Raw genomic sequence first — 25,717 nt, 5'->3', positions numbered from 1 at the left:
CTTGTGGCTAAAGTTCCAGTCGGACGACAGCATCGAGTACTCCGGTTTCAAGATTAATATCGAGTTCCAGCCTAACAGCATGAGTCGTGAGTAATATATTACTATACACTGAGGGAACAGCTTCCCTCCACCATCACCTCCCCCTACTTGTGGCTAAAGTTCCAGTCGGACGACAGCATCGAGTACTCCGGTTTCAAGATTAATATCGAGTTCCAGCCCAACAGCATGAGTCGTGAGTAATATATTACTATACACTGAGGGAACAGCTTCCCTCCACCATCACCTCCCCCTACTTGTGACTAAAGTTCCAGTCGGACGACAGCATCGAGTACTCCGGTTTCAAGATTAATATCGAGTTCCAGCCTAACAGCATGAGTCGTGAGTAATATTAGCTTAAGGCAGAGACTACGGATTTCCACTTGCTACGATCCTGACATACCTCTTTCGCTTCCTTCACTTTCATAACATACCTGGCCTTTCTTCAGGATTTCCCCGATTTGATCAGAGAAAGTCCGCCGAGGTCTACCCCTTCCAGCTCCCACTTCTACTTCTCCCTCTCTCTTTGTTAGCCTTCTTTCACTCATTCTTATATACACTGTGGGAACAGCTTCCCCCCCCCCCCCCACCATCACCTCCCCTACCTGTGGATAAAGTTCCAGTCAGACGACAGCATCAAGTACTCAGGTTTCCAGATTAATATCGAGTTCCAGCAAGCAGCATGTAGTGCCCCTGCATGCTCTTTTACTTGGCTCATATAACTTTTTCTTGGTATTCCCCACCCTCTCCTTCCATTTATTTCCCTTTCTTTGATGTTTCTGATGAAGTGGTCGTGTCATAGCAGGTGGCCGTTATTTTTTCCTCTTCTGTTTTTAATAATGCTCATTAAATTTTTATTGTTCTTATCGTTTTATTAATAGGTACCAATTTTGTCAATTTCAATTTTATATTTATTTTTTAATGATTTTTTATTATTTTTTATGACATGTGTAAGAACTGATTATGAGCCTTGCAGCTTGAAATAAATGAATTTTATTTTATTTTTATTTTATTAAGCTTCTCTTTTCATTCACTATTTAGGACGACTTCAGAGGTTACTCTTTCTATCCAACTTATTCCTTCCATCCCTCGCCAACACCACATCTCCAATGCTTGTAGATATTTTTCAACTCTCTAATTTAGCGATGCGATGGACCATATGTTTACATACTGTATTTTCTCGTTCTCAGGAGAAATACCAGAATCGTGTATAATTAATAAGAAAGACGACAAATTTGGCTGGATAGCGTCTGAGGATGAAGATGCCGAAGCTTGCCGCAAAGAGAGCCCCACCACACTGGACATTCAGTGGAGGATAGAGACCCCTGCCAACACGAGGGTGAGTTTTTTATGCGGGCTTTACAGAGAGACAGGCCGAAAACGAGTGTGTACATGCTGTTCCCTTCTCACCTCGCTCTTTATTGTCTCGTCTCCCGCTTCTCCTCGGATGGGAGCGGTGCCAAGATTCTCGGCGAGAGGCTCTCCACGAGTGTGTATAGCCAGGCGTGTCTCTGCAATTTCATCGCGTCGCTACAAGTACCTGCGGCCGCCTCAATTTCGAGGTTTTGCCATAGTAATTGCCGCACACCGCTATGGAACGGACGCCTGCACGCGCTTGCGCCGCCTTGCGCGTAGTAGTCGCGTTTTGTTAGGGAGTGAATCTTCTGTACCTAGTACTATTATATTTTACTTTTATATACATATTATAAAAATCCTAACTTAAGAAGAAAGATTCTCAAACCATTTATTTAATGATAATTAATATCGAACAAAAATTAATTATTTATTGTGTAAAATGTGGATTATTATTCAATTAAAAGTAAAACTAAAACTAACTAAGAATAACAACTTATAAATAATAAAAATTAAAAAACAAAACTACTCTTAATTAAAAAAAAGAAGAAAGATAATAAAATGCTTTATTGTGCACACTACATGAAAAAAGATACAGACATATTTTGTGGTATAGCCGACATTATTACAATATATTATTTAACTTGCCCTGTTAGTTATTTTGTTAGTGTGGTTCAAATCTTGGAAAATAAATTTGACCCACTTCCCGATTTCCGATTGAACTGAAAATTTTCAAATAATAAATAATATTAAGGGACATTCTTACACAAATTGACTAAGTCCCACGGTAAACGATATATATAATATACAAATACTTAAATACATAGAAAACATCCATGACTCAGAAACAAATATCTGTGCTCATCACACAAATAAATCCCCTTACCGGGATTCGAACCCAGGACCATCGGCTTCATAGGCAGGCTCACTACCCACTAGGCCAGACCGGTAAATATAAAATGCAATAATATATGACATGGAACTGATCTGATGATGGAGACAGGAGCTGGCCATGGGAACCTAATTGTGTCTGGGCTTGTTAGAATTGAATCTATGATTATTAGATGACCGTTGAAAGAAAACTAGTCAGTGATAAAAACTAGTATCAAATTTCTCATTTATTTCAGATCTATTTAAACTTCACTGAATACAAATTGTCGTTTCCTAATGAGTGCGAGGATAACCTGGTGCAAGTTTTTGGTGCGGAACCTAATTTCGACCACAAGTAAGTATATTTATTTTATTTTATTATTTATTTCCCACATAGGTATACAAGATACACTTGTGTCCGTCGTTTACATTTTATTATTGTTACATACTATTAGTAGTAATAATTAACACTTATACAGACTTAGTATCTACTCTTTACGCTACAATATCACAATCAGCCCAAACATTTTTATCTATTAAATAATCTGATATATTATAAAAGGCTTTCTTAATCAAAGTGGTTTTTACAACTCTTTTAAATTGATGATATGGTAAATCTGTTATGTGACTAGGTATTTTGTTGTAAAAATGGATCGATTGCCCTATCGTATCGGATCGGATGCCATTTTAACGTAGCATGTTATTTGTGCAATAAAGGAGCAAAGTATTTTTTCTGCGACTGCTAAAGCCTGACAAGATTCTATTTGATCCTAAGATAGTGTTGCTACAAGTAACACAGTACAACACAGACACACACAGCACACAGTACACAGTACGGTTGCTACAAGTAAGTGTGTAAGCACACACAGCAACTCAGTTAATCGACTAAGTTTTTATACAATTTTAACTAGTAGGGTTAAGGTTTTTCAAACCTGTTCCTCCACAGGCTGGCGTTCTACTGCGGTTCCGTGGCCAACCCGGTGACCACAAAGGTGGAAGACGAAGGGCTAGGTCCCAGCAACGTCATGTACGTCAGGATGTTCGCCACCAACAAGGCCAAGGCCTCACATTTCCAGGCCCATTTCACCTCTTTTCGGACTCTGAAGGGGGATGGTAAGATCCTTTTACTAGGTTAATTTTAGTCATAAGCTTCAGGGGAGTATACTATAGAAGCCGCGTCAGGTACGTCAGGATGTTCCCCACCAACAAAGCCATGGCCTCACATTTTCAGGCCCATTTCACCTCTTTTCGGACTCTGAAGGGGAATGGTAAGTTCTTTTACTAGGTCCATTTTCGTCATAAGCTTCAGGGAAGTCTTCTATGTATAGAAGCCACAATATCATGTACGTCAGGAATTCGCCACAAACAAGGCCAAGGCGTCGCATTTCCAGGCCTATTTCACCTCTTTTCGGACTGAAGGGAAAGTAAGTGGTAAGTTTATGTTACTAGGTTTTCAATTTTCGACATACGCTTCAGGGAAGTCTTCTATAGAAGCCGCGTCATGTAGTACGTCAGGATGTTCGCCACCAACAAGGCCAAGGCCTCACATATCTTTAAAAAAAAACCGCATCAAAATCCGTTGCGTAGTTTAAAAGATCTAAGCATACATAGGGACAGACAGCAGGAAGCGACTTTGTTTTATACTATGTAGTGATGAAGGTACAGAACCTTGTATTATGCTAAGACCGACACGCACTTGGCCGGCTTTTTATTAACCTTAATCCACTTCACTGATTTAAACTTTCACGATTTTTACTCATTATTAGTCACAACGACGGGACTAAGGGTCGGTTGCACCGTTGCACCAAACCGTTTGTCATCGTTAAAGAGTTTGCTAAATTTTATAATAATAATAATAATAATAAAGTGTTTTATTGCAGGCATAAAAAAAAACCCATACACTTCTTAATAACTAACTATAAACTAGCTAAACTAACGAAAATAAAAATAAAAATATTGAGTATTAAATATAATTCAATACTCAATATTGTTATTTCCGGTTCTCATTCTGATGAACAGATAGCCAGTGCCTAAAAACATGACTATTTAAGTTCTCACTTATCGTCCTCAGAATTTCGTTCTTGGAACTTCTAATAGCTTCCCAAAAGGAGGCTACTCTTGCTCTGAGAATCGCGAAGAAGTCAGGTACTCTGGCCGTCGCAAACATGTCTGATGCACTACAGTATCTAGGCTTTTGCATCAGGATACGATATGCATCATTATACTGTACCCTGATGCTACTATACGCCCGCCTCGTGTACCTAGTCCATAACTGGCACGTGTAAAAGCTTTGGCAATATGCTTTAAATAGCGTGATTTTGACCTCGTCTGAGCAACGACCGAATTTACGTGCCAGCATATTGCAACGAACGGACAGAGCCCTTCTCTCTCTTTCAATATCTGCGTCATCGTGTAAGGTCTCCGTCACAATATGACCAAGATATTTGACCGACGTTGCAATCCGAACTGGTTGTCCATTCAAGAACACTCGTGGGACCCTGTCCGGACCCTTTCCACACCTAAAAACCAGCAGGTCAGATTTGTTCACGTTATATACCAATCCGTGATTAGCTGCATATCGCTCACAAATCGCTAGTAGGTCACTGATACCATGGATCGAGGGGCTTAGAAGCACCATATCGTCTGCATAGCTAAGGTTATTTAAGCAAACATTACCTATGTGACAGCCTATTCTGGTACTTCTCAGCTCCTCGATCAGGCCATTGACATAGATGTTGAACAGGTCCGGAGAGGTTAGCCCTCCTTGGCGCACGCCACATTCTAACCTATAATCATTAGAAAGTACGTCTCCCCATCTTACATTGTTTGTTTGGTTCTCGTACCAAAATCTCAACAGACTCACGACATCCGACGCTACCCCAGACCCAAGCAGTTTCTTCCAAAGTAGGTTATAATTAACCAGGTCGAAAGCCCTGCTTAGGTCCAGGAAGCACGCGTACACCGATGTGCCTCTTTGGGTGTAATAGTTTACACAGTGTTTAAGCGAAAATATGGCGGAATCTGTCGAGAGTTGGGGCCGAAAACCAAATTGTGCATCACTTACTTTAACATTCCTCATCAGTTCGGGCTGCAACAATCTCTCCAAGATCTTACCGACTACGGTACCAAGAGATATTGGCCTATAGTTTTTAAGGCTGGATAAATCACCAGTCTTGTTTTTAGGCACCGGCGTCACAACAGTACGCATTAAGTCACTGGGCAAGTAGTTATACTTAAGGCAAAAATAAATTGGCTAAATTTTATTGTATGGAAAGTTTCATAGTAAACCGCCGCGGCGCGCCGGTTGACGTTGATCAGTCTGTCAAGTGCGGTGCAACTGGCACTTAATCGCGTAAAGTAAGTTTTAAATTCACCTCCGACGTTTCGAGGACGGCGTTGTCCCCTTGGTCTCGGAGAAGACTGGCTCAAGTTGACATCAACATCTAGGCGCGCGAGTTTTTCGAACTACCCGCACTTGGTCTTGTTTATTAACTTGAACGTTTTGCGCACTAGGGATGTCACCGGGTCGATACACAACACAATATTCGATTTTAATCCACTTGTTGACAGAGTCATGTGATGGCACGACGGAGCTGGACTGCCAAGATGGTACGTGCATCGACTCAAGTCTAGGGTGCAACGGCATCGCCGACTGCAGGCTCAAGTCGGACGAAGACCCTGAGAGCTGCAAGGTAACATCAAAAGTTCCTTTTTTTATACTATATCGGTGGCAAACAAGCATACGTCCCGCCTGATGGTAAGCAGTCTCCGTAGCCTATAGACGCCTGCAACACCAGAGGTGTTAAACATATACATTATTTGTGCCTCACGGAAATGTTGTATAACTTAAAATACATATTAGATGAAGAATCTGAAATGGCCATGATTGTGTATAAAATACCATGCTTTCAGGAAGCGGCGCAGTCCCTGGTAAAGGAGCCCCACATCCTGGTGATCCTGGTGATCTTCTCCCTGATCCTGTCCGGGATGAGCCTGGTGTTCCTCTTCAAGTGCATCCGGAAGCTGCATCAGGACCACAAGTACATCAAAGTGAGCGCCGGTGGCATTCGAACTAAATTCATTTTACGAATATTTGTTCCTGGTTACTGAAATTTTTGTACCATTATTTTATACCTACTATTTTTTACTGTAAACTATTTTTTTTCTTAGGAGCACCTAGCTAAATCCTGTGAAGACAGACTAGACAAGCTAGCGGAGACCCAACTGACCCTGGATCCAAACCTCTTAGACCCTGAGCCCCGCGCCAGCCTGGAGCGCGAGAACCACACCAACGAGATGTACAAGCAGCAGAGGAACAAACGGAAAGTATGTAGATGATAAGCTAGCGGGACCATACTGATCCTGGATCCAAACCTCTTAGACCCTGAGCCCCGCGCCAGCCTGGAGCGCGAGAACCACACCAACGAGATGTACAAGCAGCAGAGAAACAAACGGAAAGTAAGTAGATGACAAGCTAGCGGAGACCCTATTGACCCTGGATCCAAACCTCTTGGACCCTGAGCCCCGCGCCAGCCTGGAGCGCGAGAACCACACCAACGAGATGTACAAGCAGCAGAGGAACAAACGGAAAGTATGTAGATGATAAGCTAGCGGGACCATACTGATCCTGGATCCAAACCTCTTAGACCCTGAGCCCCGCGCCAGCCTGGAGCGCGAGAACCACACCAACGAGATCTACAAGCAGCAGAGGAACAAACGGAAAGTAAGTCGATGACAAGCTAGCGGAGACCCTGCTGACCCTGGATACAAACCTCTTAGACCCTGAGCCCCGTGCCAGCCTGGAGCGCGAAAACCACACCAACGAGATGTACAAGCAGCAGAGGAACAAACGGAAAGTGAGTAGATGTTTCATTACAATCCAACACGTAGTATTAAAATGAGAACGAAATTCCGTTTGTATGGGAAGGTGAAATTAGGCCGAGCTTGCCAGACGCCGACTTCATTCAAACATAAATTTCAAGCCTGTTTGGCTGTAAATTGCGCTGATATATTGAAAACCCTTATTCGAATCCATTAAATGCAAACGGCATGTCAAACCACAAATAGGATGTTTTTGAAACGGGGCATAAATGTAACCAAAAATATTTCTCATTAGATCCTATAGCGTGAAAAGGTCATCTTATTTCAAAAAGGGATAAACGTCGCCATAGAATTATTTTCCTCATGTTAAAGTTATTGGAAAAGCGACCTTCTATCTTTGACATAAGATTCAATATGAGGCTATGTGTGTTGAAAAGGGTTAGAATTGGGGATCTGACCGAAATGTGACGCTGACGAGGCAACGCTAATTCGATTTTACTTTAGAAGCTTTAAATATAATTAAAGTTTGATTGATGGATTGATGGGAATCAAAACATGTAGATATACCTCTGTATGTCTACAGTGTACCCTGATAAGAGTTTTATTTAGCCTTCGCCATGTTGCGGATTTTCAATGGTACTAATTGATTTTAATGGCAAGGACACCCTTCAAAGCAAAGGCTTCAAAAAAAATCATGTCTCCATTTCTTCCAGTCAAGCAGCATCGAATCCGACTTTCTCCACCGCGACACCTCCCTGGACCACCACCACGACTGGCCGGAGAGCGTCCCCGTCCCAGCCGAGGACATCAGGATAGAGTACAAGGGGAGACCGAGGCGGAGCGATACCAGTAAAAAAGAAGAGTCACTGAGGTAAATACCTTCTTCTGGACCTCTACGACTGAGAGGGCGTACCCGTTTCTAACACTCTACTGAAGCTAGAGGACGAGGCGGAGCGATACCAATAACAAAGAAGAGTCACACAGGGAAATCTTTAAAAACCTTGAAATAAGAAATTACTACAACTAAAATTTTACATAACCTCGTAAGGCTAAATGTACATTAAAATGTACATATTGTAAACACTGCAAATGTTTTTTTAATTTTCCTTGTAATCAAAAATCATTCAAACTTTCAAAAATCAGCTAAAACTATACTTTCTATCTCTGCCTTAAGTTGCCATTTTATATATTGTATATATGCTTGTATAAATATATTATATATATATATATATATATATATTGTATTGTATATTTATTTGTGTGTTAGGTTTTGTTTTAATACTTATATGTATAAGTAGTAATTGTAGTATGTGTGTTTGTGTTTAATAGTCTCCATATTTAGCTCTTTGCACTACCTGTTGATTTTTGTATGAGTTCTACATTTCCTGCTACCCAAAGGTTGTCTGGAAGAGATCGCTTTTTAGCGATAAGACCGCCGGTTGTTACCTGGTTCTATTTTTTCTTTAAATATTTCTTTGTAGTTTTACATGTATGTAAAATGTATAATTTTGGTGCAATAAAGAATATTTACTTACTTACTTACTTAATGCTAGTATGTAAGGTTTATCACGAAAATAAATGATTTATTATATTCATTGTAATCTAATTTGAACCTTTTGATGAAACAAATAGAGTAGCATTTCTTTTGTTTCACTGCGTTGTAAAACAAACGAAATTCGTTAGAATTTACTTATAGAATAAGGTTCAAATTAAAAATTAAAAAACTTTATATGGTAGGTCTTACGAGGATAAACAACCCAGTCGTTCCCGATGTAAAGATGCCCATGATATTTGGGACGGACATTTCGACGCCGGATACCAATGAACAGCTTTTTAACTAAATATAACGCTCATTCGTCTATGGTATGTAATATACCACACATTTATGAAAGGAAAGCCATCCCAAATAAATACATAACCATTCCGTTGCATTGTTGGGTAATAAGAATAAGAATAAGAATGATTTATTGCAGTACTGTGTACATTTGTAGGTGGTAATCATGATACAATTTCAATTTGTTTCAACAGTTACCCATTTCGGGTATGCAATACTTAAGTAACTTATGAACTAAACTTAAAATAACATGCAAAGATATTTACAAATTAATTACATTCCAATTAATATTCAAAATATTCTTTTAAACTATAAAATGTTTATAAATGTGTAATAAAAGTGAATAAAATGGTCTTGTTAAAAAAACAGCATGAATTTACCATTTTGTCTTTATTACCAATTTAGACGTGTAATTCAATTCAATTCAATACTTTATTCATAAAATACAATTTTACAAGTCAGGTACATGCTAAATACTTAGTTTTAAGTCTTATTAATTATAAATATTTACATAGTTCAAGAGGTAAGGCTGAGCCAGCGAACCAGTTTTTTTTTAAATATATTTTTCGATAATAATAATAAGTTTTACCCACTTAGTACAGTGCTAGTTCTCGTAAAAGGCATCGACTGTGTCGTATGCATCAGACGCCTATTTAGATTTGAGTTTTTTATAAAAACATAGGTCGCTAGTTATTTGTTTCAGCTCTAGCGCGATTTTGTTATAAACTTTAGGTCCTACCGTTTGTATACACTTTCTAGACTTGGCAATATGCTTATTATGTCTTCTTTTTATCGACTTTTTCAGGAGTAAAGGTTCCAAGGAGGAAGAAAGGAAGGAAAACAGAGACGTGTCAGTCGGAGCTCCTGACACCAAGGAGTCTGGATGTCAGACGAGAGAAAGTTTATTCCAAGTGGATACCGCTCCTAGTTCTGATGGTAAGTTTGAAGGGATATCAGGAGTCTTCACTCCTTATATCTTTCGTATCCGGCCTCTGCCACTATTTTCATTTTATAATCATTTTTCTGTCTTGTAGGAACCAACTCGTCGAACAGCCGTGGGTTCTCGACGTTCGGCTACTCGGGCGCCACCGTCGTCCGGCCTTCACCCGCGCCCGCTAACACTTCAGAGATAACTATAGAACTGCTTAGGCAGGTCACCCCGCAGGAGTCTATCAAACGTGAGTCTTATTGCCTTCCTCTTAAGGTACGAACTCGTATATCAGCCCGCCAACACCTCGGAAATAACTGTAGAACTGCTGGGGTAGGTCACGCCGCAAGTCGTGAGTCTTATTGCCTTCCTCTTAAGGTACAAACACGTCTATCAGCCCGCCAACACGTATAAAATCAGGTATTCACCCACTGCAGCAGTCATATTCACGCTTGGTAATAATGGTCTAAAATAGTAGGTTTAAAAGAAAAAAATCTAAACAAGGCGATCACTGATCTGACATTCAGAACAAGTCAGAATAAAAATGTAGCATTTCTTGGTCCTCCCATCCGTAATTTTGCTGCTTTTCTTACCTAAATCTCATGATATAACACGTTAAATACTCGCGCTTTGTACACATAAACGGTTCTTACGCGTATAAATTTAATTGTGCGTATTAGGTCTCCCGTGACCACATCTAGTTCAACCTGGCTGAAACGTCGGAAGAAAGGTCAAATAATGAAATTTAATCGCGTTAATGACATAAATCAAATCTCATGATAATTACAACTGCATACATTCATCCAAGTCTTCATTATAACGTTTTTCAAATCCCACAGAAAAGAAATTCGACCGTCGCCCCATGAGCTCGGAAACCACCCGCTCAGCCCCTGACGTCATCATCGTCTCCAAGCCGATTCGCTGAGGATGACCCTCGGGGCCCCCGCCTTGGGCCCCGACCCCACCCCCCTCCTGGGTGCTGCCCCCGCGGCACCGCCCCGAGGGCTCCCACTACAACCACACGAAAAGCGTATCATTTGAAGATTACGACGGTTATTATAGTCAGTACTTCGACGAAGGACCAAAGTTGATTTATGACTATTGTTTAAAAAGTGACTATTACAAGAAAGCCAAGACACTGCCAAGGAATCTCGGGTCGTCCGTGGACAAAGTGTATCCGCAGAGGTGTTTCTGTGAAACAGACTATAGGAAGAGAATGGTGGTTAAAGCTGATGTGGAGCCAAATAGATAGCATTCGATGAGGTTCTAGACTGAGAATATTAAAGCCTAGACAACTAAAGCATACCTGTTAAAAGTGGAGCCAAAAACACGACTATAGTCAGACCAAGTTAACGTTGCACTGACTTTTAATGTTCGAGTGTGGGAATAAACATCCACCGTAAACATCACTACACTATGTAAAATAAAGTCTCCCGCGTCTGTCTGTTTGTGTTTGACATTATTTTTATTAATCATTTTTATATTAAACCCATACATGACGACTTCTTCAAGGCGACATATTCAGATGGTGGTGTGTATGTACGTTCGCGGTATACTCAAAAACTACTGAACGGATTTTCAAGCGGTTTTCACTTATTGATTATAGAGTGATTCTTGAGGCATGCGGGTTTAGGTGTTTAATTTGTTAAGGTTTTGTGTAACACGTGCGAAGCCGGGCGGGTCGCTAGTTCCTATAAAAAATGACGGTTAATAATGGCCCTTTCACATCCTGTCTGTCAGCTATAAGCTTAGAAGGACTCTGTGATACTGCAATGTACAGAAACTATGTCAGAATGACACAAAAAGACTTCACTACGGTTGCCAGCCTTCTAGGCTTTAATATTCTTCGGGTCTAGACTTGTGTCTGCTTGAATGCTTGGTTTAAAGCTTGTTTAGTTTCTTATTTCACCAACGCCACTATTCTTTGGCACCGGCACGTTTTTGTGGCATTTTATTGGACTTTGTTTGTCCATTTAGTGATGGGATTGATAAGGACTAAAAATAACTGTTTTTTTGGGTTCCGTACCCAAAGGGTAAAAACGGGGCCCTATTACTAAGACTCCGCTGTCCGTCTGTCCGTCTGTCTGTCCGTCACCAGGCTGTACCTATCTGATGAACCGTGACAACTATACAGTTGAAATTTTCACAGATGATGTATTTCTGTTGCCGCTACAACAACAAATACTTAAAAGTACGGAACCCTCGGTGGGCGAGTCCGACTCGCACTTGTCCGCTTTTTTATTATTTCACAAGACTTCGTGCCAAAGATTTTGAGTCTTTATGAGCCGAGGCTTTTTCGAAACTTTCCGAAAGTATCAATAAAAAAATCACTACACAATCTTAGTTTCAGAGCCATTAAAGAGCGTGTCATATATATTTTGCACGCTTCGTTGTGCAGATATTCATCATCATCATAACTCTTAAGAGCCTTGTCGGTGTCGGTGGATTATTGCACAGAAAATAATCTGTTGTCGCGATGGTGAAATAAGAACTTCGGTGTGCCAAAAATGTAGTAATTGTTGGACAATACACTTTCTAGAATTAATAAGAACCAAGTTTAAACTAATCCAAACACTAGAATATTTTACTATGTAAAAAATGCATTAATTTTGAAGTAACATTATTTTGAAAATATTTCTAAACAAAAAAAGTTTTTTTTTAGGTGCTTTATAAAATATGCCTTAGGGATTTTTAATTCAATATTCAAAAATGTGCACGGAAAAATTAATTCGTTTCGATTTGTAGAAGTTACGAGTGCTGTAAATAAGAAAAGTCTTTATGCGTTATTTAACTTATGGAAAGTAGTGAGAAGATCTAGAGAGAGTACTCTCAACTCCAGGCGGGTGTTGTGTCAGAACCCTAACAGCATTTATACGTCATTATGACGTCAGCGACGTCATTGTGACGCCATAATTACGTCATTATTACGTCATTATGACATCGCTGACGTCATTTTGCTACCTGGGAAGATGTATAAGTATATAGCAACTGACTTTTGAAACTCCGTAAGCGCGATGTAGATTTCTAACTAATTGCGTTCTAGCTCGCTAACGCCATCTATTAGAACATTGTGGCATGACGTGAGTGACAGAGGAGACGCCACAAACTGTTTTACACAAACAGTGTTTTGAAAACAGTGTTTTGAGAAGCAGTGTTTTGACAAACAGTGTTTTGACAAGCAGTATTTTGACAAACAGTATTTGTGTATCTGTCAGATTTGAGTTCCACAATATCGTCTATTTTACTATTCGCGGCAGATATGAGGCAACGAACATCACTAAATCAAGGAAATTAACAGTGACGTCGCCCGTATTAACCCCTCAACAGTCCAAATTATCCGAATGTCACCTTTAATTACTTTTCACATCACCAATTCGGAAAGGAGCTTTTTCTTCCCTGCTAGGAGGTATCAAAGTTGCACTTTTCTTCCCTGCTAGGAGGGATCAAAGTAACACTTTTCAGTTCTAGGACACTATTTTTACATTTTATTGCGTATTATTTTTTTAGCTTAAACAATATTTTTAAACATTATAATTACCTCATAGGTGATGTGAAAAGCAATATGTGTCACATGGTAGCAAAATTATATCCATCTTGGGCGTTAAACACTTGAATCCCTCACTACGCTCAGGATTCTACTTTCGAATCCCGCGCTACTCTCGGGATTCTATTATAGAATCCTTCGCTTCGTTTAGGATTCCATTGTACGCCCTCGCCGTAAATATGTCATTTTGCTCCCTTGTGACACAATCTACTATTTCATCACACGCTCTAAAAAGTTCGTATTTCATGCAGGTGTACTGAAGGACAAATGCCTATATTGTTCCCGCGGGAGTTATGGATTGTTATGTAAAATTGCAATAAGCTTAAGAATCGAATGTAACAACGTAACCTAACGATGTATAATTTATTGTAACCGCTGTTGGCAGACCTTTTAAATAAATAAAAATAAAAAAGATAATAATAGCTTTTTTCATTGACGAATTTGAAATTCAAGTAGTACCTTTACCGGTTTATTATAAAGATTTGTCAAAGAATTTGTCAAAGAAACATTACATATTTGGGGCATTTTTTATGAAAAGGGACCTTATTGTAGATGGCGCTTACGCTGCACGGCGTCGCGCGGCATTGTATTTATATCAGAGCATCGTTAATAATGGCGTAAGCGCCATCGATAATAATTCATATTCATATATTTTATTGGTAATAAATAATTACATGTCATTAATGTAAATACAATTGTAAATAACATTCTTAGTTTAAGGTACTATTGCAAAAAAATAATTCTTTATGGTCATAGAACGCCTGTTCTATAAGCCATTTTTTAAGTTTAGCTTTAAATATTGCTGCACTAAGTGCAGCGATGATTTCACCCGGGAGGTGGTTATAGATCTTGCGACCCATGACGTGTGAGCCTTCCTGACTTCGCGAGTCGGTGTGGCACGCAAGGTAGCTTACCAGCGCGCGCTGTCCCTTTTTATAGAACATACCACATTTTATGTTTGAAACGAGTGTCCTGGGTCCAATTCAAAGTTATTTGACCTTCAAGAGGTTGGAAACTTACCCTAAGTCAATTTTATAGCGTCATAATCAGATTTAGATTCTTAATTTTATTAATAAGTTGTAGGTACATACAGTGGCGTAACTAGAGGGGGGGGGGCAGGGCAGAGGGGGGGAAGTGCCCCGGGCGCCATCCAAGGGGGGCGCCAAAATGGGCAAAAGGCAGCAGCAGGGAAACTTTTGTCAGTCGTCAGGGGGCGCAAATTTGGTGACTGCCCCGGGCGCCATATCCTCTAGCTACTACGCCCATAGGTACATAAAGTGTTATCATTGAATTAATAAACTATTACATTAAAAAAAAACCTTATGTACCAAAAAATCCATTTTATACCAGAAATACTATGCATTATTTTGGAAAAAGCTGATACTTTAAACTGCTGGATCAATTTTTATCAAACATCTAAGAAGCACCGCAAGGAAATTCGCTTTCACGTAAAAAAACCGCATAGAAATCGATTTATCCGTTTGAGAGCTACGATGCCGCAGACACACAGACAGACAATGGCGTCAAACATTTTTGAAATACCGAAAACCGGGGTGAATAGGGATGGCGGGGGTGAATAGGGACAAAACTTAAAATGTGATTTACCTGACAATTTCTTAAAAAATACCCACAAAATTGTATAATTCGATTGAAAATGATATTAACATTATGTATGATACAATTTGGGTGGGTAGTTATTAAGGAATTGTCAAGTAAATCACATTTTACGTTTTGTCCCTATTCTTTGACGACCGGTCTGGCCTAGTGGGTAGTGACCCTGCCTGCGAAGCCGATGGTCCTGGGTTCGAATCCCGGTAAGGGCATTTATTTGTTTGATCATGAGCACAGATATTTGTTCCTGAGTCATGGACGTTTCTATGTATTTATAAGTATTTGTATAAGTATTATAATTTATATATCGTTGTCTGAGTACAAACAACACAAGCCTTCTTGAGCTTACCTTGGGACTTAGTCAATTTGTGTAAGAATGTCCTATATATTTTTTTATCCCAATCATCCCTATTTACCCCGTTTGACGGTACTGAGTTATGGATGTTTTCTATGTATTTATATATTATGCATATCGCCATTTAACGTGGGGTAAGATCGATTTGTTTAATATTGTCACATATTAAATATTTATACAAAAAACTAAATCTTTAGTCCTTTATAAAACTGAATATTCATATAATTGTTAATTTGTGACATCACAGTTGTGAATAATAATTTATAAACAGTTTTCATATTGTTAATAATATAAATATTATTGTATAAAGTTTTATGACGATTCGTTAATTGTAAAATATTAGGCTTAAGAATTGAATTATGGATAAAGAATTGAATTGTTATTAGATTGCTTTAGTTGCATTTTCATGTTTGAGTTTTATATTAAAATGTTTATAACGAATAACAAATGTTTGAATTGGTTACCCGTTATGGTTACGAAACATCCTACTTTTTCGTAACTCAGTGGAAGGATTTTTTAGGACACTTTGAAATTGTGCTTATATTGTACATGTTGCGAACGCAACCTCCTTATTTGTACTGCAGTAGCTAAACGCAGCCGTCGGGCTCGCTTACTATGCGGATGCTTATTTAAATGCACCAATAGGAGCGCTCCACATAACCTGTATCGCGGCCAATTAGAGGCACCTAAATTTAGACTACATTTTACCATTCAAAATTAGCTAAATCACTTTCGCATCAGCCTCCATACTATTACCACCACTTCTACACCTTTAACCGTTTACGTCAACTGTACCTCGTAACCAGCACCTATGTTATTACACGTTTACTTCAAATCGAAGTCTCTTTATTTGTCGTCGAGACCTGCACGGCGGCTACAGTACAGAACAGGAAACTATCTTTCCACCACATTTTATCGAAAAAAAAAACATCAATCAAATAAAAATATGCCCATCTATGGCTCACGGAACAGAACAACAGCAAAAAAAAACCAGACAAGTTGACAAGTGCGAGTCGGACTCTCCCACCGAGGGTTCCGTATTTTAGTATTTGTTGTTATAGCGGCAACAGAAATACATCATCTGTGAACATTTCAACTGTCTAGCTATCACGGTTCATGAGATACAGCCTGGTGACAGACAGATAGACAGACAGACAGACGGACAGTGGAGTCTTAGTAATAGGGTCCCTTTTTACCCTTTGGGTACGGAACACTAAAACGATAAATAACGCAAAAAGGCGGACTTAATAATGCCAATGGCACTCTGTAGCTGGTTTTCTCGTAGGCGCCTTCTGACATCCGATATCGGAAAGGCGCCTCCGATAAAGTCAGCCATGTCGGAGCCCCCCGTCATCTATTAGGTGTATTATTAGGGCAGGTAAAAAAATCTAACCAACAGTGAAAGGTTAAATTATAAAAAAAATAAAAAAAAAAATAAAAAAAATTTAATTCGGACGATAATACAATCCATATTTTGTTAGTTACAAATATACTTAAATTACTATGTTAGTACCTAAACTAAGATGTTGGGAGGTCCAGTGCCTAATAAGTGCACTGTCCCATCTCCCTGCCACGACGGCCAGGAGACTGTGGCGGCTGTCGCGCACCCTTCGGAGCGTCGCGGCGCAGCGCTTGCGCAGCGTCGAGTGGGAACCATCCACATGCGCGTCGGCGAACATGCCCGACGCGCTGCAGAATCGCGGCAGCCGCAACAGTACCCTGAACGCGTCGTTGTACTGTACACGCATGGCATTCATAGAACGCTGCGTGTACCTCGTCCACAGGCTGCAGGCGTACAGCGAAGTACAGTACGCTCGAAAATGTGTTATTTTAACTTGCGCTGTACACCTGCTGAACCTACGGGCGACCATATTAGCCCTAATAGCTAATGCCCTACGTTCGCGTTCAATGTCCGCGTCGTCACGCAAATCGTCAGTGAACAAGTGCCCAAGATATTTGAATGAATATACCCTCCTCCTAATTATCATAAGGCAAAATTATCCAAGTGAAGATTAAACTGTACTGGCAAATAAGTGAAATAAGTAAAAAACTCTAAGGTTCATTATGTGGAGGAATACCGTTTCATTTAAGCTCCACTTTTCTCTGAATCACCGACTGGATAAGCGACACAAAAGTCGTCAGATAGGTACGAAACCTAATCCATTCGATGCAGAAAAAACTGGCGATTCCAACGATTGATATAACTCAATATCTCTAAAATTGTCGCTTATCCCATTTCTCCTTTCCAGCGTCGATTTGTTTGTGTGCGTATGTGCAGGCATAATGCTTGTTGCAGTGTGCGTGACCGCTAAAGATGGCGCCCGGGCGCCCCCGCGGCCTTACTACGCGGATGTGGGATCCTACATCCGATATCGGATCCATCCGACAATGTGAAAACGCTCTTAGGGCTGTCGACTTCCGAACTTCAACTAAAGTATTTCAGCAATTTCACTTTGATGTCTCCATAAACGCTAAAACACTGTAAAGGATGAAGAAATTATAAGTTAAGAAACTTTTCAATTTTACGATTAAATTTTGGAGGAAATCTTTAATAAAGGGATACTAACTTAAGAAATTATGTGGAATTTGAGTAAGACTAAAGTTTAGTAAAGAGGAAAATGGTCGACCGGTGACGTTTTAACGGAGAAGCGATTGTCCACTTTTTCTCTTACAACATGTTTTTTTAGTTCAATTTACAAGAAAACTTACGGCGCGATTCGGGAAATGAATTAGAGATTCACTAGATATGAAATAGTAAAGATATGTGACGTCCCACGGGTAAAGGTACCTTATGGCTGTTGGCGCTTACGCTATTATTAACGCCGCTCCAATTAATATTTGCGACGTAAACGCCAGCCGCCATAAGGTACCTTTTGTCGTGGGACGTCACATATCTTTACTATTTCATAGTGAATCTCTAATTCATTTCCCGAATCGCGCCGTTAGTCTCAAAACGAGAAAACTTCAGTTCAGACGTTTTATTTAAAATGACGAACGCAGAAATCGTGATAAATGAGTTATGTGTACTTGTGTAGGTGACCCCCGAAATATTGAACTAGGCCTCCCTAACAGCATTTATACGTCATTATGACGTCAGTGACGTCATTATGACGCCATAATTACGTCATTATTACGTCATTATGACATCGCTGACGTCATTTTGCTACCTGGGCTATGACACAGTATCGCCATAAATCAAATCGTATGGAGCAAGTATGGAGTCTAACTATTTGTCATTTTGACACGGTTTCATGGCCCTTGTCGAGTGTACTTAGATACCCACCGAGTTGTCACAAACAAAAGACCTTAATTCTATTTGAGCAATTTTTAAAACCGAGCATGTTCATACATACCTACTTATAGTAAAACCTAAATAAAATATATAATCCAGTAGGTAGTTGATATTGTTTTGAAAATTAATTGCTAAATAATTTCTTAGTTTTTAGCTATTTACAAAGATAGATATAACTCCGTAATAGATGGATACAGTCTAAGGAAAAAACGTGCCTCGAAAATCAAGAAAATTTGATTCTCGTTCAGAGGGCGCTACTAGCTTTGGCCTACTGTCGTATAGATGGCGTTGACGGTTTCGTTTGTTATTTAACAATTTTAACGCATATCAGTGAAAGAACATGGGTCAAAATCATAAAACTAATTAATGCAAATAAAAAAAATCATTTATCCATATTTTAAGACATTTTATCGTATTTTTATAAACCTTCATTTTTAGTTTTAATGTGTGTCGACAGATGGCAGTGAATTTACTGGGGTTACAAAATTTACTATGACAGTACCGCTCTAGTATAAGTTACTCTATGGTATTTATTAATGGATGCTTTTTAGAGTTCCGTACCCAAAGGATAAAAACCGGCCAAGTGCGAGTCGGACTCGCGCACGAAGGGTTCCGTACCATTACGCAAAAAAACGGCAAAAAAATCACGTTTGTTGTATGGCCCCACTTAAATATTTATTTTATTCTGCTTTTAGTAGACTGCTGAAGACTGCTGTCCGTCCGCCTGTCTGTCCGTCTGTCTGTCACCAGGCTGTACGACATGACTCATTTTGTTAAGAGTGTAATCTCATTTTAAATGAGATCACTTGTTGTCTTGAAATAGTTAGAATTTGTGCAACAAGAGAGGAAAGTTGGTTTTTCTTGCGAGTGTTTATTTTGAATCTCGAGAAAGCGAAAGATATTGAATCACTCGCTTCGCTCGTGATTCTAAGTTACATTCTTGAGCGTAGCGAGGGACTCAAAAATACCTGATGTAAAAAGGAGTGAGGAAAGCCGCACTTTCCTCACTCCAGGGAGTAACGAAAGTAGGCTTGTTCGAGCTGCTGAGGTGAAAAGTTAATAAACTAATTGAATTGAATTAAACTATTAGCTTAGAATATAATAGAATAGAAATAATTTATTCGTTAGCACACACAAATGGAGAATTATACAAAACAGAGAAACATAAAAAAGAAAAAGTGCCACGAAATGCTTAGCACCCTTGCATACATATTTGTACATCTAGAACAGATACCGAATTTCTAAAACAAAATCCTAATTCATCAGGATTTTCCATTCTCAAATCTCAATTTTCTATTTTTAGGAATAGGTGCTTTTACCACAACACCGTACCAGCACTGATATATCGTCCTTGGCGAAGCACCTAATGTGAGTTATAGTCGTCCGTACGTCTCCGAGTTAGTAATTGGACGTAGTTATCAGTAATGGGACCTACCTGTCCTTTGCCTTTACTATGTAGGTATATCTCTCCTCGTTTTAGGTTGGATGTACACCAAGTTCCCAAAGGGTAAAAACGGGACCCTATTTAATAATATATGACTGCCCAATCCTTATTTACTGGATTGGACAAATCAAACAGGTAGCACTCAGCGCCCCCATTTAAGAATGTGTAAATTTGTATGTAAACTAACGTAGCTTTTAAGCACACTTATAACTAACACATATGTCTTAGTGCTTCGAAATAAAGAATCATCCTTAGGCCTTTTCGTCTATTGCAGATGATTTATGCATTGCTATTTAGACAGCGGGTTTGGTGACTGTGGAGGCCAATGCGTGAGCGGCACGACCTCTCACATTTTTGAGCTTTCTCTGCCAAAAATGTGGGAAATAAAGAATAATTATGAACTAAGACTACAAAAACACTACTTGCTTACATCCACAAAGACACGCCGAGAACCAATTTAAGGCACGACACGTTGGGGTGCTCAAGTAGGGCAAGGAGAATTTCATGGTCGACAGTGTCGAAAGCATTTGATAAGTCAACGGCAAGCGGCTGTCGTGGATATATAAACTAAACCCGAGCAGACCGTACACCACACGGTATTTGACTGTCCTCTAACCAAATACCACGGGTAAGTGGAGGATTTCACCACCTTAACCAAGGAAGCGGTACAATATTTAAAAACTGTAAATCTCTGAAGTAGAGTAACACAAAAAGCCATAAAAAAAACGTGCTATATTTCACTTGCACAACGTGGGTACTATACATTTCTTACTTGAAACCCTCGCAGCGCCCAGCTTTTAATACAAAGCACAAACAACTTTAGCCTACCATATCTATTTCGACCGAGTTATGAAAATAACAACAATAGTTAAAACTTTTATCTAGATTTAGAGCCTGTGACATTTCACAAAACTGTGCTAGCAAATGCAGAATATAATCTGTTCACATTTGTAACAGAGTATTCATAATAAAGTAGTGCACCTCGTGACTAGCTCAGGCCACAGATTATATCCATACTAATATTATAAATGCGAAAGTCTGTCTGTCTTTCTGTCTGTGTGTTCCCTCTTCACGCTTAAACCGCTGAATCGATTTAAATGAAATTTGGCATAGAGATAGGTTGAGTCCCTGAGAAGGACATAGGATAGTTTTTATCCCGAAAATCATCCCTTAAGAAAGTAAAAAGTGGGGTGGAATTGAGATAATTAATGAAGTGCCTGCTAATTTGTGTGCATAATATGCTCAAATTGAATGATTGCTATGAGAATTTTTCCAGGCGCTATACTTAATTTAGCTGCTGTTACTAAGTCCACGCAGACGAAGTCGCGACAAAAGCTAGTATATTATAATCTGAGGCCGAACAGCGGTGGCACCATGGGACTGGAAATAGATATAGAAATGTTTATTTGCAAGAATACGTTACAATTAGCTCTTAATACAGTTTTAGAGTCAGTATTCAGTCGACATAAAGCCAATATGCAAAAACGTTTGTAAATTACATTTACTAGTACCTAGGGTACATCAGGTACATGCATAAAATTTAAATAATCCTAATAAAACAACGTCAATTCATTACAAATAAAATTAAATATACAAATACAAATACTTGTGCAGAAGGTGAGGCGAGGTTCGACAGGGGTATGGGGGAGGGCGGCAGCTGGTAGCCAAGAACCTCACCAAATATCACCAAGGGCCTCCCCCTTTGGGGGACAAAACTAGCCGAAAAAACCTGGCGTGATTTGAAAAGGCCATGGTTGCATTTTTATTGATAGATAGATAGATAGATAAACCATCTATTCGCTTGCCACAATACACACTTACAGACAAAAAATAGAAACAATAACAATACGAAAATAAAAATAAAATAAAGAACAAGAAGCATCAATAAAAGCTAGGTAGGTAGGGTTGCTGTGTGCGTTGCAGCAAAACAAAAGGGTTCTGGCTCAGTAATACGCTCTACTCTTTCGGGTGAAGCACTGATAATTCTGCCAGAATAGATCACGAACAGATTACCGATGTACAAAAATAATAATATAAATATACAAAAATTATTAGAAGCTTGCCTATATCGCCTGTCACTATGCCTGTCACTTTCGCACTTACATACTTACAACTGTAAACGTCGAGATACTCGTAAATATCCAGAGATAACTTACTGTAACTAGTCCTTACACTATGCAATATGCATGAATTGTTTAGAAATGCAACGCAGCGTGCTAAGGACCGCTGACGTCGTCGCTTTGACTACTGTCGCGTGTATCTCGTTTGTCAGTAGCTTTATCACGTCGATAAAATGATATAAATGCAATTGTTGACTTGGAACAACCGCGAAAATGGAATTAACTGGAGAATACGCTCTTTACCTGTTTATTTTTAGGGTTCCGTACCGAAAAGGTAAAAACGGAACCCTATTATTATGGCTCCGCTGTCCTTCTGTCCGTCTGTCCGTCTTTCCGTCTGCCCGTCTGTCTGTCTGTTACCAGGCTGTATCTCATGAACCGTGATAGCTAGACAGTTGAAATTTTCACAGATGATGTATTTCTGTTGCCGCTATAACAACAAATACTAAAAAGTACGGAACCCTCGGTGGGCGAGTCCGACTCGCACTTGGCCGGTTTTTATTTTTATTTATTCACTTTAATTTTTAAACCTCAAATATCTGGATCAATATCTTATATTTATACATATCGGCACTTCTTTTCTTCAACCTAGCGTTTTCCCGGCCTAGCGTCAGGGTCCGTTTGTTATAGTTATTACAGCTTAATGCATATGAATATCACATAGTTATTAGATTATTAATGCGCATAAAAAATACTATAGATTAAAAAATCGCGAATTTACTCGGCGTGACGTCGGTGACATACGTTAAACCTTACTCATTTAGCTTCACGCGTTTCACCGGCGTCAACCGTCGTTATGTCGTCAACAGGGGAATTTTTGTATTGCTTGCGACGGTGACAGGCGTGCGAGCAGCGGCGGGCTACGAGCAAAATTTCAAACATGTCAGATCGCCAAAGAACTGATGTGGTGTAGTATAGCGTATAGCGATAGCATAGAGCATAGAGCATATAGATATACTTAAATGTAGTATGTGAGTGATTCTCAAAATAGTGGCATCGACAGGTTAAAGTGAAACCCTTTTTTTTATTTTTACTTTTTTCACATTTTAAGGATGGAAAAATATTATTAAAGTATCACTTTTAGCATTTTTACTAAAGGCCACGAAAAAATCATACAAATGTAAAAGTTATAGCCTGTTAAAGATTTGAAGGTACAGGTGAGAGTGACATTAGACAGGTTAAAGAGAGTTGTATGGAAAATAAAATAAAAGTGTTATCAATTAATCAATATATTTTTGAAATATTTTTACAACCAACGTTATGATCGTAGCTAAGCCGAATCTGAAAGTGCTCTGATTTTAATTAGTTTATACCAAAAATATGTGCGGTCGAGTTATGGTAACAATACCAATTATGTTTAAGAAATTTGTTAATTTTTATTATGCTTATTTCTACGAACAATAACTAAATGGCAGTAACTATATAATTATTTCACAACCTCAGTATAATCATTCACAATCACCATGGACATAGAAAAATAAGTAAGCTTATAGTCGTCCTCACTCCATACATTAGTTTCCTTACTTAATATTACGTTGTATGGTTTGGGAGGTATGATAAAAAGTTTTATTAATAAGTTCAAAACTCGCTTAAAACTTAATAGCAAAGTACTTATTATCAACTCTAAAAGTGTTACAAACATAATAAAACTATGAAAACGGATTATATTGCGTATATTCGGTATATTGAATTTATAATACATCCCGACGTTTCGAACTCTTTACAGCGTTCGTGGTCAACGGGTGACTGAGGAAACACTACAAAGTGCAAAAATACCCACATACTAAAAATAATGAACCATCATAGATCATAAACTTTAAGGCTGGTTGTACATGCAAAATCGGTTCATAAGACTAGTTATAAAACACAACTATTTTCAAGTAAAGATATATATAGGTATACGCGATAAAAACTACGCCGAGTTTTGAATGATTCACGGTTAGTTTCACTAGACTTATATTGATCCCGGTCTATATCCCGGTCAATATAAGTCTAGGAAAACTACGTCGGCTCCAACCCTACACCTCGAACCCGAGAATATTTAATTCCCTCCTAAATTGTAGGAGGGTATCCCAATATGAGTATAATATGTTTTGAAAAGATGTGTCCCGCCGAGTTTGTTGCCGGTCCCATATTGGCGTATTTCAAATGACTACAATTTAGGAGGGAATTAAATCTTCTCGGGTCCGAGGTGTAGGGTTGGAGCAGGCGTAGTTTTGAAGTTATATATATATTATTTAATTTTGCCCTCTATTTAACATATCAAATTTAAGACATAACACACTCAAATCCAAACAAAATAAACAAAGGTAAGCACTCATATTCATCGTGTTCGAAATTCAAATTACTTTTGCACGCTAGCGGATAAAATAGACTTTTGCACGCAGATTTCGCGCTATAAACTGAGGTTTTCCGAGCGAGTGAGGTGAAAAAATATTTTTCCCCTGGCAAGCGTCCCATTAACATCCATCCATTGTACATGGGGCTCTTTAACCTGTCTATGATCACTTTAACTTGTACATTGATTACAGGTTAAAGTTACACAGGTTAGAGTGAAAAGTGTTGTTTATTTATTTTATCTCTAAAACCGTTAATCATACGCATTGCTCATTTTTAGTATCAATCAGTATTACTTATTACAACATTAAAATGGTATAAGCAAAAAAGGCTCCATACCAAAATGATAAAATAATTAAGGTAAGTTAAAGTCAACAAACCTGTTACAAACTCCGGATTCTTTCCTTCAATTAGTTTTATCCAGAAAACTACGACACCCCAGGCACGAAAGTTTACTACGACGGGTAGTTCGATACTGGCGGCATGTTTTGCAGGGATTATGATCTTAATATGTTTTTCTATGTGTGAGTCAGGTGCATAACCACGGATGTACAGGTTACAGTGAAAATATCGCTGGACAAACTTCGTGCGCAAATATTGTTGTATAAAAAATATATAAAAAACCAGTGCTATAAAAAAAACTAAAGGTATTATTCTTGTTGTTATATAGCATGATATTTTTGTGACATTAATTGGTGCTTATAAAATCTAAAGAACTAAAACTAGAACAGCGATGCGTTTGGACAAGACAGGTTACAGTGAAAACTGGTACTCTTTATTTTTTTTAAATATAAGTATTAAATAAAAATAAAAATAAAGACTTGGCCTCGATAAACATTGTTTTTGTTTATCTATACATATTTTTGTTTCATATGAAAAAGAGAAAATAAGCATACATTCCATTCAAAAACTCGATGACAGGTTAAGATGCCACTATTTTGAGAATCACTCATGTAGCGGAGAGAGGAGACAGTATAGTAGTAATAAACGTTACGTCGAACAGACTGGTTGTTTCCATTAAGATAGCTCCGCCGTACCACCTCACATGGCGACCGTGACAGGACATCACGACAACAGCACATTACGGTATCTATTTATGCTCTATGCTATCGCTACACCACACTGACTCGGCGGTGTTAAATGGCTAAAACCAACCCAATACCAATGGCTAA

The 25,717-nt window shown here is 38.9% G+C and overlaps 1 protein-coding gene across 1 annotated transcript in view; it reads left to right on the top strand.

The window, feature by feature from the left end:
- LOC134751291 (uncharacterized) overlaps positions 1–11,364 on the top strand; it is a 53,649-nt gene extending 42,285 nt beyond the window's left edge. Inside the window, exons 6-16 of the mRNA XM_063686675.1 lie at positions 1,227–1,375; positions 2,517–2,614; positions 3,206–3,372; positions 5,830–5,951; positions 6,172–6,309; positions 6,430–6,592; positions 6,726–6,850; positions 7,794–7,951; positions 9,720–9,850; positions 9,949–10,092; positions 10,682–11,364. Coding sequence (XP_063542745.1) covers positions 1,227–1,375; positions 2,517–2,614; positions 3,206–3,372; positions 5,830–5,951; positions 6,172–6,309; positions 6,430–6,592; positions 6,726–6,850; positions 7,794–7,951; positions 9,720–9,850; positions 9,949–10,092; positions 10,682–10,767 — 1,481 coding nt within the window. The 3' untranslated portion in view covers positions 10,768–11,364. The remainder of the gene's footprint in view (positions 1–1,226; positions 1,376–2,516; positions 2,615–3,205; positions 3,373–5,829; positions 5,952–6,171; positions 6,310–6,429; positions 6,593–6,725; positions 6,851–7,793; positions 7,952–9,719; positions 9,851–9,948; positions 10,093–10,681) is intronic.
- The last annotated feature ends 14,353 nt before the right edge of the window (positions 11,365–25,717 follow it).

This window comes from Cydia strobilella, chromosome 21 (genome assembly GCF_947568885.1).
Source record: "Cydia strobilella chromosome 21, ilCydStro3.1, whole genome shotgun sequence".
NCBI lineage: Eukaryota > Metazoa > Arthropoda > Insecta > Lepidoptera > Tortricidae > Cydia > Cydia strobilella.
This window is presented reverse-complemented; position numbering and strand designations above follow the sequence as displayed.